Source organism: Thunnus thynnus, chromosome 8 (genome assembly GCF_963924715.1).
Source record: "Thunnus thynnus chromosome 8, fThuThy2.1, whole genome shotgun sequence".
In the NCBI taxonomy this organism is placed as follows: domain Eukaryota; kingdom Metazoa; phylum Chordata; class Actinopteri; order Scombriformes; family Scombridae; genus Thunnus; species Thunnus thynnus.
In genome coordinates this window covers 17,279,884-17,295,207 of record NC_089524.1, presented here as the reverse complement: position 1 = coordinate 17,295,207, position 15,324 = coordinate 17,279,884, and the positions used below count along the sequence as shown (strand labels likewise).

The 15,324-nt window shown below is 37.6% G+C and overlaps 1 protein-coding gene across 1 annotated transcript; it reads left to right on the top strand.

The window, feature by feature from the left end:
- Nucleotides 1-2,088: 2,088 nt before the first annotated feature.
- On the top strand, nucleotides 2,089-14,701 carry vtg3 (vitellogenin 3, phosvitinless). Its single transcript, XM_067598107.1, has 28 exons — nucleotides 2,089-2,135; nucleotides 2,664-2,684; nucleotides 2,790-2,941; nucleotides 3,503-3,754; nucleotides 3,842-4,003; nucleotides 4,098-4,246; nucleotides 4,345-4,495; nucleotides 4,639-4,796; nucleotides 6,247-6,412; nucleotides 6,508-6,633; nucleotides 6,856-7,074; nucleotides 7,540-7,757; nucleotides 7,874-7,971; nucleotides 8,065-8,189; nucleotides 8,285-8,386; nucleotides 8,486-8,605; nucleotides 8,730-8,919; nucleotides 9,055-9,142; nucleotides 9,249-9,434; nucleotides 9,565-9,703; nucleotides 9,800-9,968; nucleotides 10,832-10,941; nucleotides 11,034-11,120; nucleotides 11,521-11,727; nucleotides 13,542-13,687; nucleotides 13,865-14,003; nucleotides 14,124-14,237; nucleotides 14,412-14,701. The coding sequence occupies exons 1-27, from the start codon at nucleotides 2,096-2,098 to the stop codon at nucleotides 14,229-14,231; spliced, it is 3,828 nt and encodes a 1,275-aa protein (XP_067454208.1). The 5' UTR covers nucleotides 2,089-2,095; the 3' UTR covers nucleotides 14,232-14,237; nucleotides 14,412-14,701.
- The last annotated feature ends 623 nt before the right edge of the window (nucleotides 14,702-15,324 follow it).

Sequence of the window (15,324 nt, the reverse complement as noted above, 5' to 3'; positions counted from 1 at the left end):
ATATTATAAGCACATCAATCCTCAACATTCTGTCTGTTAGGCTGCGAGGCATTGTCGTATAATGATTTCAAGCATCTGTCTAGGTTTGGATTGTAAAGCAAGTGCATCAAATCAATTATTACATTATGAATCTCTTACCCATCCGCAGAACCAGTGACTTGTAACAAGACGTTCAGCCCTCAGTCTTGTCCAGAATCCAAGTCCAGAATCTTTAACTGGTCATACTGTACTGTAACTAGTCAGGAAACATATCAGACATGAACCAACAAAAAATGAAGAATTGAAATATCATGCATTGTGTTACGGTAAATAATTCCTAATGTCTGCAGTCGTGTTTCTTCAATGAGCTGAATGGACACAGGAGACTTGAACTCTACAATATTAGTATTATTTAACTGACAAGAAAGCAATGTCAGGTGACTACAGCAGCAGTCCTTAGACTAATAATGGGCATGTCTTGTGCCCATTTAGACTCTGACTGACCCTCTAACTTGCATTTTTTTCTTGACTTCTATGTTTTCATGTGCATTGATTTCACACATGCCTGTGCATACAGAGGCATGTTATGTACACGCTGATTTAGAATAAATTCTGGGCAATAATTTGTTGGACACTGAGACATTTAGTAAATTTCCTACAGATGTTATTGGTCTACATCTCTGTTGGTCCTTGAGAAACACCCTAAACATTATTTTTTACACTATAAAATATTTTCTCTTTGTGATAGTCTTTGTTTTGACGTGATTTTCACCATCTTTGAATCTCTTGACTTAAACCCAACCAGATTTAAAACTGGAACTGACTTCCACTCAAAAAGCTATACTGTAATGAGCTCTGTATATGTGTTTGTAAACCTAGACTTATTATAGTAGTGCTTTGCAGGTCTTTTTTGTTTTATCCTGTCTCAGTACTGTGAAAAGTGGACAAGAATCCAGAATTCACTATAAGTAAGCACTAGCTTTGGCTGGCAAAGGTGTTTCTAAAAGTTACATCTCATCATCTCATTGCATTCTTCAACTTGAAGAATAATCAAGTGTGCATGACTAAACCCAACTAAATCCTGTCTTGTAATATTCAAAACAATCTAATTTTCTTTGTTGCCAATTTTTGGACAAAATGTGACATTGGCGCCCTCTATTGGGCAATGCTAAAATTAAAAACAGGAAAGCAGATGATCAGGTGAAATGAAGCCTGAGAGTGAAAGAAGAACGATGGCTAAGAGAATCCTTATGAACGATTACACAAGGGACTGTGGAAGTGTAGTGCAATCTGAACATAACCCTAAGAGACGGTAAGAATGGACACTTAGGCTGATTGCCGCTTGATGTCATCACCCTGAGACTGCACGCATTAACAGGGCTGTTTGTGAAGCCCTTCAGGCAGAGACACACACTGTTTGACTTTGTTGTGTCCAGGAGGTGGACACATTTGTGATGTCAGGGGACAGTGATTTGCTTACAAAGTTCAAGATCAGGAGTTTCACTGATATTCAAGATGTAAAAGAGTAAACCAGCAAGCATCTTCTACTCCTTCGCTCCACATGGTTGGGTTTAACTGAGGGAATAAATGCATATCCCACTGGGTTCATCCCTCCATTCAGCTGTGAAAAACTTGTTTACTTCGTTTTCTGAGTGATTCAAATTGAGGCTTTGGCTTTGATCTTTTTTAAATACTCAGAGCAAGCCATGCTTTGCATTCAGTGTTTATGTAAGATGTAGCACAACACTCACGTCTCACATAAAATACAGATATAAAAATTATGATGTAATGTTCAACATATTCTCAGTGATATCCCATTTTTAAACAAAATCAGATAGCATGTAGGCACTGTGGGTTTTTTTCAGGTTAGAAATTTTTCACAGTCACAACTGCCCATTTCTTTATCGCAATGAGCTGTTGAGAATTATCTGCATTATTCAGGTCAATCTGACAATGTCACAGGTCATCATGGCTCTAGTGCAGACATGTCCCTGTGTTCACAGCATGTGTTTACTTTAAATCAGTCACAAGACTTACTGCAACCAGTTTTCCCAATCAAAACTCATTCTGGTATATAAGGGACAAATCTGAAATGTTGGTTTCCAGTCACTTCACCATGCACGGGTTTCTCCTCTGCTGCCTTGTGGCCCTGGCCAGTAAGTTTTTATTGATTCATCCATATTTATTTATATTTTAATTCTACAAGCTTATCACAATCCAAACTTCTAATCTTTTAATTTCAGTTTAAGAGGTTTTGCAAATTACTCATAATCCTGGGGTTGAAAAAAAACTTTTTTTTTTTATGTTTCTGGTGCATTTTTAATGTATTCCACCATTCAACATGTAAGATCCTTTCTAATATGGGTATTTAGAAATTATGAATAATTGGTAAAAATAAATAATAATAATAATAATAATAATAATAATAATAATAATAATAATAATAATAATAATAATGATTTAGGTATGAATGACAAAAACAATAGAGACTTGAAGAGGTCAGGATTCAACCTGTTTTTGTTGTATGTATGTGTATTTATGTGGATTTTTTTTTTCTTTTTGGGGGGAAAGTTCAGTTTTTAACATATTATCCCTCAGATTGGTAGATCCATAAATAAACCAAATCAAGTAAAAAATGTGTTAATATATTTACAAAATTTTATGTTTTACTTCTATTCTTTCAGCATGTCAAAGTGTCCGTTATGGTGAGTCTTTTTTTATCTTGCTCAAAAGGGCACACTAATCTTTTTGAAATGCTTTCTATAAAGAAACAATTCAAATGACATTTCTATTTTGACAACACATTCCAGAGCTCGGCCTGAACCCTAAGAAAGCCTACGAGTACAAATATGAGGGAGTGGTGAACTTTGGACTCGGCATGCCAAACCTTGCTGAGTCTGGGGTAAAAATGATATGCAAGGTCAAGATCATCGGTGTGTCTGCACAAACATTCTCTCTTCAGGTAAGGGTAACAGTAAAGGATAGCAAAAACTTTACAGAGAATAAGTTAATTTTTATGTCAGATTCACAGTGTGTTACTTGTCATTCATCATTTATTCATGTATCTGAGTGTATCTGAGTCATTTTTAAAAAATAGCTGTTGAAAGGTTGTACAGGCTTTTGAAGCCTCTAATCTCTAAACCAAATTTACTTTAAAACTAAAAAGATTTCTTTGTGATCATGATGAAAATAAATTCATTTTTTACAACAGTTTGCAGACCAACAGCTATGTAACACTGTGTCCATCAAGCACAGTCATCCAACAGTATCTTTTTGTCATTTTACAACAATAAGCAGATGCTGCATACAAACATTTGCATTTACATACATACATTGCAATTATAGTAGAGAGTAAGCTCAAACAACCCAATAGAATAGGACAGACAAATGCCAGCTGCTTTCCAATTCTGTTGGTTTACACATTTCACCTGTTTCATCTGACAATTAAGTAGAGAATGAGTGAGTTTTCTCTACAAGCACTTCACACATGAGCAAAAAGCTCATTTCATTCTCTGGATCAAAGGTTTCAGATCTGGCCTTCGAGGAGTTCAACGGCTTCCCGGGGAAAAATGGCTTTAATGCCTCCCCAAAGCTTACCCAGCGCATTGCTGACCAGCTAGTCAAACCCTTCATGTTTGACTATGCCAGTGGACACGTCGGTGACATCCACGCCTCTGCTGAGATTTCTGACACTGTTGTCAACATCGTGAGAGGAATACTGGGTTTCTTCCAAGTAACAGTCAAGACCACACAGAGAATCTATGAGCTTGAGGAGGTAAAAGTCAAGTCACCACTGACAATGAACTGCTGTATTTGGCACTGTCATCATTCATTCTATACAGCATAATATTTTTTTTTGCAGGCTAGCATCCATGGCAAGTGTCAGAGTAACTATGCTATAGAACAAAACAAAGAAACAAAGGACATGACCATCACTCAGGTTGTTGATGTTGGTAACTGCAGGGAGAAAGCAGCAATCTACAGGGGAATGGCTACTGCTGTGCTTGACAAAGTATCCAAACAGGTCTGCTTATGCCACTACACATGCATCTGATTCTGCAATTATAAATTAAGCAGACCAAAGTCAGCTCTATTTTTTCTTGTGTCTTCCAATCCAGAGAGGGGAATCTATCATTTCAACTGTGAGATATGTTTATACAGTCAAACCAACAGCAGAAGGAGGTCTCATTACCAGAGCTCATGGCCTGGAGCAACAACACTTCAGTCCCTTCAATGTGAAGGGTGGCAGTTTCAAGATGCAAGCAATGTAAGACAAGAAAATATCTGCACATTGCACATATGTGTGCTCATTCACAGTCTCTGTCTGCAATACAAATTGACTGCTTTAAATAATTTCTCCTGCAGGAAGGAAATGGTGCTGCTCGGTGTGAGTGACACAGCCAGAGCTGTCACATTTGGGCCGATGGAAAGTAAAGGCAACATTATTTACAAGTTTGTCAATGCAGAGGCTAATGTCCCCATTATGATGCAGAACCTGGAAGACCCTGTACCAAAGGTAATAATGATACATGCGTTACCAATAATGGTAACACAAAAAATGTGTAAATATTACCAGAAAAATGCAGGAAGAACTCATTAAATGAAAATAAAGATGGAAATAGGCACTTTTTTCAAAAGATGTATTCTCTCTCTTTTCAGGCTATTGAGTTGATCAAACATCTGGCTCAAGCTAATAGTTACCAAATTGACAGCGCAACAACGGAGGATACTATAAAGCTGTATCAACTCCTGAGAGTGACGCCTTATGAAGGATTAGAAATCATGTGGAGGCAGTTTGCTGAAAATGAAGAGCACAGGTAAGTATTATATAATCATATGATGAGGAGGGAAGCTATTGAACCCATTTTTGTCCAACTGAATAATAAACCCTAAAGTTGTCATTCATTAAATTCTTTATCATACAAAGGACTAATATTAGATTTAGATACCAAATATGAAATATATAATTATCAGAAGTTTTGGAAGGCATTTTCATTTACCCCTGTTCTTGATCTTTCTGTAACAAGAGTCTACAGCCATGCTAGTGGCTCTGTGAGGCTGTACACAGTGATGCTTTGAGCCTACCATGACTTTACCATGTTCACCATCTTAATTTAGCTTGTTAGCATGCTAACATTTGTTAATTAGCATTAGACACAAATTACAAATTGCAAATTTCCCTGATGGGAATGTGATTAGTTTTACAGGTATTTGATCATTAATCAAGGGATAGGACCAATTAAAATTGTATTTTTTCACCAACTCACCCAAGTTAATATAATTCATCTTGGGAACATGAATGAACATGAATGTCTATCCCAAATTTTTGGGCAATCCATCCAATAATTGTAATATGAAAGCCATGTCATTCAAAACCACTAACTTTAATCTCATGGTGACACTAGAGAAAAGTCAGACTCTGGGGATCACCAAAGTCATTAGGATTCATCATCTGAGAGCCATCAATGTCTATAGCAAAGTTAGATGCCAATCCATCCTGATTTTTGCTGAAGTCCAGACTGAAATATTTTTTTCAGTCTGGACCAAAGTGGTGGACCAGTCAATCGATATTACTATCCATAGAGCCATTTTTAGCTGCTAGCATAGCTAAAAATGGCACATTAGCAGCCTTGCCAAGTTTTTTGGGGGCCTTGAAATCGAACATGTTAACTTGCAATTTTTCGGTTCAGGAAATTCGGTAAAGGTCATACAGTGCAGAATTAGTAAAGTGTGGAGGCTGGGATGGTGGATAAATGTATACGTTTTGCCTGAAATGTGATCTTTCACCAATCCTAACCTAGAAAGTTATTTATTCAGAAGTTATAAGTACATTTATTCAGCACTGAGAACACAGAGAACACTGATTGAAAGTAAAAATCCTACAAAGATAACCCTTAACCAAGCTTTTCATTATAGTATTATAAGATGATGAACAAAATAGTCTAAGGCCATCTCTGAAATCTGACACTGATCCACTTCAACTGATTAAGTAATTGAAGAGTATCCTTCTCAATTAGTTCAGGGATGGATTCAGTCTGGCACGTTACCATTGATGAATGATTTATTATCATGTGAGGCATGATGACAGAGAGGTGAAGATTGAAAGACTGCTTTCTTTGCTCATTAAGATTAAGGCAGTCACTGACACCTTGTATTTCATATTGTACAAGTGCAATTAAAAGTGACATGTGACCTTGTCTTTCACATACATTTACCTTTTACTAATCTTTATCAGATTACTACATTTTCTCTTTTTTCCCATATCAGACGATGGTTTTTGGACATGATTGTTGAGGTCACTGATGCCAGAATCCTGAAGTTCCTGGAAATGAGGTTCCAGGCTGGAGATGTGTCTGCGAGTGAAGCGCTGGAAGCTGTTGTGCTGGCATTTAACCATCTCCAGGCTATTCCAGAGCTGGTTGAAATGGCTAAAGTGAGTTAATGAAAAAGAAGAAATGATACCATGCACACTATATACAAAACCCTCTGTGCAGATAACGTCAAAATGTCTTTGTCTCTCTTTATCAGATGTTCCTGAACATGTCCTTTAGTAAATCCAAAATCTATCTGTGGAATACTGTGGTACTTTCCTATGGCTCTCTCGTGTACAAGCACTGTGCCTATTATACACCTTGTCCAGTAACTGCTGTTCAGGTATTCAAACTAATAAATAAATTAATTTCCTTCATTAAATATGTGCAACAGTTATTCCAAACTGAAACAACAGTACTAACCATACAGTCGTAAGGTATGTGGTAAGAGCTTCACTGTGTGAACCAACACTGATAGTTTCTTCTTCTCTTAGCTGGATAGTGATGTCTTCAAAATAACAGTTAGTAAAAACTGACTGCATATTTGTTCAACATCTGTATTTAGCCACTGCTGGACATGGCAATGGAGGGTCTGAGGAATAACAATGAGGCAGACATGGTTATTGCTCTGAGAGCTCTGGGGAATGCAGGACATCCAGGCAGCATTAAAACCATCATGCGCTTCCTCCCCGGAGTGGCTGCCACCCCTGTGGATCTCTCGCCTCGTGTGCTGAGTGCTGCTGTGCAGTCTATGAGACTCATCGCTGCCAGAGACCCTCACAGTGTAAGAACACCATATGACATACAGGAAGAATAGAGGATTTTTTAGATGCTTATTTATGATAGCTATATGCTAGGTATGTATATAAAACATGTTGATGGTAATTACATGACCCATTCAATCTTTTTAATAAGGGAACATTTGGAGAAATTATGCATTTACACAAAGCAGTGAGAGATTCTAAATTGTGAGTCATAGCTAATTTTCTTCATTGTGGCAAGTAAGAATAAATTTACACAATTTACAATTACAATTTTAGACAATCATGTGAAAATTACATGTCTGATTCATGTGATTGCCACATAATCTTTACGTAACACCTGCTTTTGAAAGTTCATTGTTGTTCAGAAAATAATAGAGACTGTGCTGGAACAGAGCAGAAATTACCTCAGCAGTGGGTGGTTGAACGTTTCAGTGAGAGCCCCGGGTTTTCTCGACTCCTTATCGTGGTATTACTTCTGCTTTCAGGTCCAAGACATCACCATGAGTCTGTTCCTGCAAAAGGACCTTCCCACTGAGATACGCATGTTGGCCTTCATGATCTTGTTTGATACTAAGCCTTCAATGGCTCTGGTGTCCACAATGACTGCACATCTGCAGGAGGAAAAAGACCTGCATGTTGTTAGTTTTGCATACTCCTATTTGAGAAGCTTTGCTAAATCCAGTACTCCAGATAATCACTTCCTGTAAGTACAATAATGCAGAAACAATAAGCTGGTTAGTGATGAATAATGTTTATGTTATATGATATTTCATTTTTAACGGCTCTTAGTAACTTTCTTTTTTGTGGTTGCTGCAATAGCTCTACTGCCTGCAATGTAGCTGTGAAAATCCTGGCCCCTAAGTTTGGTCGTCTCAGCTATCACTACAGCAAAGCAATGCGCATGGACTGGTTTAATGGTATGTTCAAATACAGCAGTGCATCTAGGTGAACCGTTCCCTGTTGTTTTTTTTTTAATTATTATTTAATAATTTACTGTATTCCCGATCTAGATGATTTCCTAATTGGCACGGCAACAGAAGTTTTCATGCTAAGAAGTGCGACAAACATCTTTCCCACTGAAATCATGATGAAAGGAAAATTTTTTTTCATTGGTAGAATTCTGCAGCTACTAGAGGTACAGTGTGGTACATTGCCATTTGAACTTTTCATTGAAGTTAAATGCACCTTCTCGGTCATGTATAATCATCCTCTTCTCCTTTCATGTTAAAGTTGGGTATGCGTGCTGAAGGAATTAAGGAGCTGTTTGGCTCTGGCATCCCTGGATTTAAAGGAGATCTCAGTTTCAGTGACTTTCAGGCTATTTTCAGTGTGGTAAGAATATAACTGAGACTTAAAGGAAAAATGATCACGATTGTACTATGATGTGTCAGCTTATTTGTTTGGGTGATTTTTATGCTGTGTCTTTTTCAGCTTCAAAACTGGGAAATTCTGCCCAGTGATAAGCCTGTCCTTTCTGCCTACACACGCGCCTCTGGACAAGAGTGGTTCTTTGTTGATATCAATAAAGATTTAATTCAGAAAATCATCAAGGTGAGACAATATTTATGCAAAAACACTATTAATGATCTATTTATGTCAAAGCCAGCTCAATTCTTTAAAAGGATCATATTGTTTATAAAACTGATTACATGTCCTCTCATTATCTTACTTGCAGGCTGTCAGTCCTTCTGCGGGGAAAGAGAGCCCTGTGTGGACTGCGATTGAAAATTTACAGAGGGGAATTTCATGGCATAAGACCAAACCCTTCTTGATCTTTGAGGTTCGCTACTTCCAAGCTACCACCCTGGGTCTTCCACTGGAGATCAGCAAATATTATGAAACAGTCAATGGGATCACTGTTAATGGTGAGGTGTCAAATTTGATGCAAACAGCCTATGACCACCTTGCAGATCAAATCAGTATTGATGAATACTTTAAATTATTTATTTAATTTGAACCACCATTGGAAATCTTGGTTTTTTGTTTGTGTGTTATTTTAGCCAAAGCTGCGGTAAATCCACCATTAACAGATCGTCTTGGACAACTCTTGACTTCTGAAATTTCACTGGAGACTGATGGTTTTATTGGGTAATTATATTTAATATTCTTAAAAATTTAAAAAGATGCACTTCCAGCATGTTTAGTAATTACTAAGCAAACCAAGTTGTTCTAAATTAAACTCTTCTTTCTTTAGTTTCACAAAGGATTTTTGGGTTTTCTATGGGATCAACACTGAGCTGTTCCAGTGTGGTTCTGAATTTAAGAGCAAAACGCCAATTGCTATCCCATGGAAGTTTTCCGCCAAGATCAATGTCCGAGAAAAGAAATTTGAACTTGACTTCCCACCATGCCAAAAAGAGTTTGAACTCTTTTCACTCAGGTGTGTTTAGGGGTGTGGAAAAATACTGATTCACACTGAGTCATTGTTATATATGTATTCTTTAAGTTTAATATATGCTACCACAGTGCAGCCAATATGCCGAGTTTCAGAATTTCTTTTCAACCAACAGCTCCAATGTGTATGCAGTCTCTAGGAACATTGAAGAGCCAGCTTTGGCTAAAATGACCCCAATGATGCCCAACGCTATTGACTCCAATGATGAAGTTGTCCACAAGGGTCCAGCAGTTGTGAGGCCTGAATCAGAAGAGGTACACTCAACACCTTTAGCAGCTCACTGTTGGAGTTCAACAAATGAAGATTTACAGAACTCAAACCTGACATTTGTTACTTTTGCACTCAAACAGATCCAGACACCAAACACCTGGCATCCAAGATCCAAAATGTGCACTGAGAGTAACATTTATGGAGTAGGACTGTGTGTGGAATCTGAATTAAGGAGAGAATATTACCATGAGGAATACCCCCTGTATTATTTCCTGGGATACACCAACGTGGCAGTGAAAGTAGTCCCAGGTATACACAACAAGTCCAATACATAACAGCATACAATACTTTGGAATCCAAAACAACATCACAAACCATGGGGAGCTTGAGTCATCCAATGCTATGCAGTCTGGTTGCTGCTGACACTCATTACAGTATTACAGACATGTCCACTCATGCTACTTCAGGAGGCATTTGTCGAGGAAATAACTGTCTTTCCTCCATGGATGCTGCTGCTGCATTTTCCAATTCTGACATGACAACTAACTGTTGGCCATGAACGGTCATTTCAAGGCCCTTAAAAATGGTGCTGCTGGCTGTAGATGGTGTTTCTGTATGAACCCCCATTGACTGTATGAATTAATTTCCGTCGCTTTGAACTCTCTGATCTGACAAAACTGCAACAGAATGAGACAGCATATGCTGTTTTGTCCTGTCAAAGTCATGCTGCTTCTTTTTTTCTTTTGAAACTCTTACTGTAGTTAAAGAGTAACAACACCAGGCTGAAAAGCAGTGTTCACTGGCCTCTCTGATTGAAGGTTTGAAGTCTGTTACACCTCTGACTCCATGCAGCATCGCTGATGGTTGTGGTTGGGTGTGGTCAAAAGTTTGCTTTGTTGCACCTGTAACCACACCCAACAGGAATGTCACAGTGCACTGAAACACCTTTGCAGTACGCTTCTACATCACTCTAGCAAATCGAGAGGTTAAATCAATGGCAGTCTGCAAAAACAAGATTTTTGGTTTTGCCCATTTATCAATTTAAAATAATTTCATGATCTGTTGCAGTGCTGTTGTACTGACATGAATTAGATTGTTCTTGTTATTGTGTCTACCCCTAAACATTCGTTTTTTAAATCTTTTTGCTAACATAGCCTGTGCACTTTTATTAGCCCAGGCAATCAAAGCTGTTGAGAAAATCCACTTTGAGGTTAACGCCGGCCTGAGCAGACATCCTGTGGGTGCCCGCCAACTCCTTGAGACTCTGAGGAGGCTTTCCAAGGTATTTGGCTACAGTGTGCAATGTTATTATCTTAGCACCTGCTCTGGCATTTCATCCATTCAAATTCTCCTGTTCCGTAATTGTGTTTACAGGAAGCCATCCAGCGCGTGCGTCTGTCCTCTGATTCATCATCAAGCGTCAGAAGATCTCATCACAGCCATCATGAAAACATAATGGAAGTATGCTAAACATGCTCCACCGAGAGTGATCCAAAATTAATTTAATTTCTTTATGGTACATATTTTAGCTGTGCTCAGAATTCATGATCAACAAAATAATTCTAAATATTTCAAATGATCCATGTTTAGACTGCAGCTATTTGTATATACAGTATATTGTACCATAATAACACACATTTTGCTAAAATTGCTTGTTCCCTCAGCCTTGTTGACTCCTACACTCCCGACTTTCACTGTCCACTATGACCCAGTAGTTACACACAATCACAAATGCATTTTCACTTGGGTATTATTATGAATTCCACGCCTGACATAAGATGATCAATACTCTGCACATATTGGACATGAAGCACACAAACCCATTAGAGTCTAATGGACTGCTCTCTATTTAATTCCTCAGGGCTTGGACTCACCACCTGAAGCTGCGTTCAACATCAAAGCGCTTGCCCTGAATGGCAACCAGAAGCCTGAGGGTTATGATACAGCTGTCTACTACACGCCTGAAGCAAACACTCAGAATGCCCAACTGATTGTGTCCCAGGTTGGAGAAGACACCAACTGGAAGATGTGCGTTGACACCATTGTGAAAGGTCATGCTGAGGCAAAGGTAGATATAAAACACACAGGAAGGGCAGTGGGGATAATCTTTTTTTTTAGTTTGGTTTACAAAATGTCAGAAATTAAAAGAATAACACTGATGTTATTTCATGTCTTTATTATTGTTATCAAAAATTTCTCAGAAAAGACCAAAACCAGCAATGACTGTATCTTGCTTGCAAATATTATCTGAGTAACCAAAGCTTGACAGCTTCTTTATTCCTCTCCACCAAAGAACTCAATTGTTGTCCAAAAACAATTAAAGTTACAGTACCAGTCAAAGGTTTGGACACACCCTTGAAAGAGAAAGTGTGTCCAAATTTTTGACTGGTATTGTACATAAAGAGCCGTACCATTCCACTGGGAAACATATTAGAATGAAAACAGCCAGTGTAGTTTAATCTTAAACAAATCTGTTCGATCTCTGAAGAGTAAAATTTCCAGGCAGACATTAATGAGCATGCTTGAGTATGTGATTACACTGCCTTGCTTCTTTTATTAGCTGTGAGGAATAAAACTTACAGGCTGTGCTCATTTTACTGAAGGAATATGTGACCCAAATGCAGTGGTATGGCTCTGTTATGTGTTTTGAATATATTTTGGGTAAGAGCTGTAGATAGACCAACTATACTTTTGTGTAGGATAAATTCATTGTTGCTTTTCATCTCTTTGTGGGATTTGTTGATAATAAAAGGATAAAAGTTCCTTTAAAGACATTTAAAAAACAACCATCATCCATGTAACATACATCCTATCACTGTCAATTTGCTTCTTAAAATAGACAAATTAACTAATTGACTCCCACACCAAAGTTGTCACATCTCAGAAGTATAATGTGTGCCGATGAAATCTACACATACGCTTATATGTAGGTTTTTATGTCTGCCTGGATACATTTATGCTGATGAACACAGTGCTATAAAAATCTTGGAACACACATTAACAGCCTAAAAACATTTAAAAAACAAAAAAAAACAAAAAACAGATCTATCTGTTGTCTGGTGATAGTCTGTGTATGAGTTTGGGAGTGAAAGCAGGTTCAAATCTTGTGTCTTTAATTTTTAGTGGTTATGCCTCTCATTTGTTTACATTTTGAGCATGGATTGTGAATCGGTAACTGTATAATCACTACTTTTATATTAACAGTTAATCACATGATATTTCATATGTGAAAGGTGTCATTCATTGGTCATACATCATTCATATGTCATGTAGCTCTACGGGGCTATATAGTGTTTTTCAGCTCAGACCTGCCACCAGCAACATGTGTCGTTTTAACCAACTAAAGGCACTTTAAATAAGAAAATTAGTAAAATTAGAAGCTGCCTCCTGAATGTTTTGTACAGTGTTCTTTGCTAATAAGAAAGAAAGAGGCCAGATAAAAGATTCAGTAACACCTTTATTGTCGTCAGAGCTTAGCAATTTTGTGTATTTTGCCCTTTTTAACAATCACACCCGAAGCTTTGCAACACTAGCAGGCTGAGGTGACAAAAAACAGTAGAGTACAGTAAAGAAAGGATATGATTGAGTTTATTTTTGCCAAAACAGATCCATTAAAATATGCCCATATCAGCCCTGATACTGATCCTGATCAGCTCAGGATATCTCTAGCAGCAGGTTAAAAAATGTTTTCACCTACTACAGTTGATTTAGAGCTGTATGAATAAGATACACTGTCTACAAATACTCTCTATGATGTACATTAAAAATCATACTAGTTGTCCCTTTAAGATATTTTTACCATATTGAATATTATCAAGGCTGGAGCCAAGTCTCTTTTTTGTAAAGATTCCCTTTATGATTGATCTCCTGTGTTTGGTCTAGGCACACGTTAGATGGGGAGCTGAATGTCAGTCCTATGAAATGTCAATGAGAGCTGCTACTGCACATCTGCCTGGTTCCAAGCCAACACTCAAGGCCAAGGTACACTGGACTAGGATCCCAGAAGCCATGGCAGAGATGGGCAGAAGGTGAGCCTCAGTTGTAAAAAAAGAAATGTGCAGATTGTATCAAGGGAGATAAAAGGTGAGGAGGAAGAGGAGAAGAGACTTACTTTGCTTTACAGAGTATGGTAGAAACATTTTCTGTGTTTATTATAATGACACATACTGGTGTGTGTTGTTAAAACAGCTTTTTACCTTTCCCAGAACTGAAAGCTACATCCCAGGCATGGCTTTCCTTCTCGGCTTCTACCAGCAACATGAGAGAAATGCCAAGCAGGAGGTTTCTGCATCAGTTGTTGCTGCCTCAGCAGACAGCATTGATGTGAAGATTAAATTTCCAGAGGTGTCGGAGGAACTTTTCTCTTCATTTTTATGCAAAACTTCTAAATCCTTGTACTGCATATAACTAATGTTGACTGGTGTATTTACACTTATGTGTCATTTCTCCCTGTCTTGTCATTAGTATACAGTCTACCGCCAGGCTATTCCATTTCCCCTGCCACCTGCCAGTTTTCAGGAATTTCAACGTGACACCAGAAACACAACAATAGAGAGCTTTGGACATGCATAAAAACACGTGAGCTACATAAATCAGTTTGATTAAGCTTAAATTTTCTCTTTTTGAATACTGTGTAATTGTGTGTGTGGAAGCGGACTGTTTTGACAGATTTATATGCAAAGCAGAGGAACAAAAAAAAGCAAAGAGCTTTGCCATTTTTACTTGCTTTATAAAATATGTTCTGTGTTGCAGAAAGACAACAAAGCCCAGATGGGAGCCAGATGCTTCTCTTCACTGTGATAACGCTGCAACCAAAATCTCGCCACCATGATGAAAGTGAGGATCATAAAAGATGTATCAGTAATCCCTCAGATGTCACCAGTTTGGAAATAACCTGTAAAGGTCCTGATTTATTCATTTAAGACCATGTTAATATTTGAACAACCTCCTTTGAAGTATAATACTTAATACTGTGTAAATTCATGCTTATGTCCCAAAATATTGCATGTTCATTAAATTGGGTTTACCAAAAACTGTTTCAGCAAGTTTTTTGGTATTCTGATTCTGTCAGTTCATCCAAACATTGTGCAAAATCCATGTATCCCATGATTAAAAATTCAGAGCAAACTGTTGTTTTATTTTACTTCACCATAATGAATCTCCACCATGTTCAATTTCTGCTGGTATTAATAAACACGCACTCAAAAATAGTTCAAAAATTAGCTGGATTGTACAGTAGATGAAATATTTATTACACTGATAATTATTACACAGTGTTACACAGTATTGTTGCACAATAATCAGTGTCAGTAGTACTGATGAAATCCCTGGAAATCCTTGAAAACTTGATTCAGATCAAGTCATGAAATCCAGTGCTTTAAATTAAGAGTGACAACCCTGTCTGATGCAAACTTTGCAGCATCTTTTGCTTTGTTTTAAAAAAAAGAAAGTCATTTACATTATATGACATCATGTTTTTCCAAATGTAATTTTCCTCAAAATATGTAAGAGATGGAGTAGAAACTGCACAAAACACAATCAAGGTTTGTCTAATTTGCCAGCCAATTTGGCAAGTAAATGTTAACAGGTCTTGTTATTTCCCATTTGATTGTCACAATACTGGATGTTGCAGTTGTATTCTGAATTCAGGAAATTGGAAGATAAA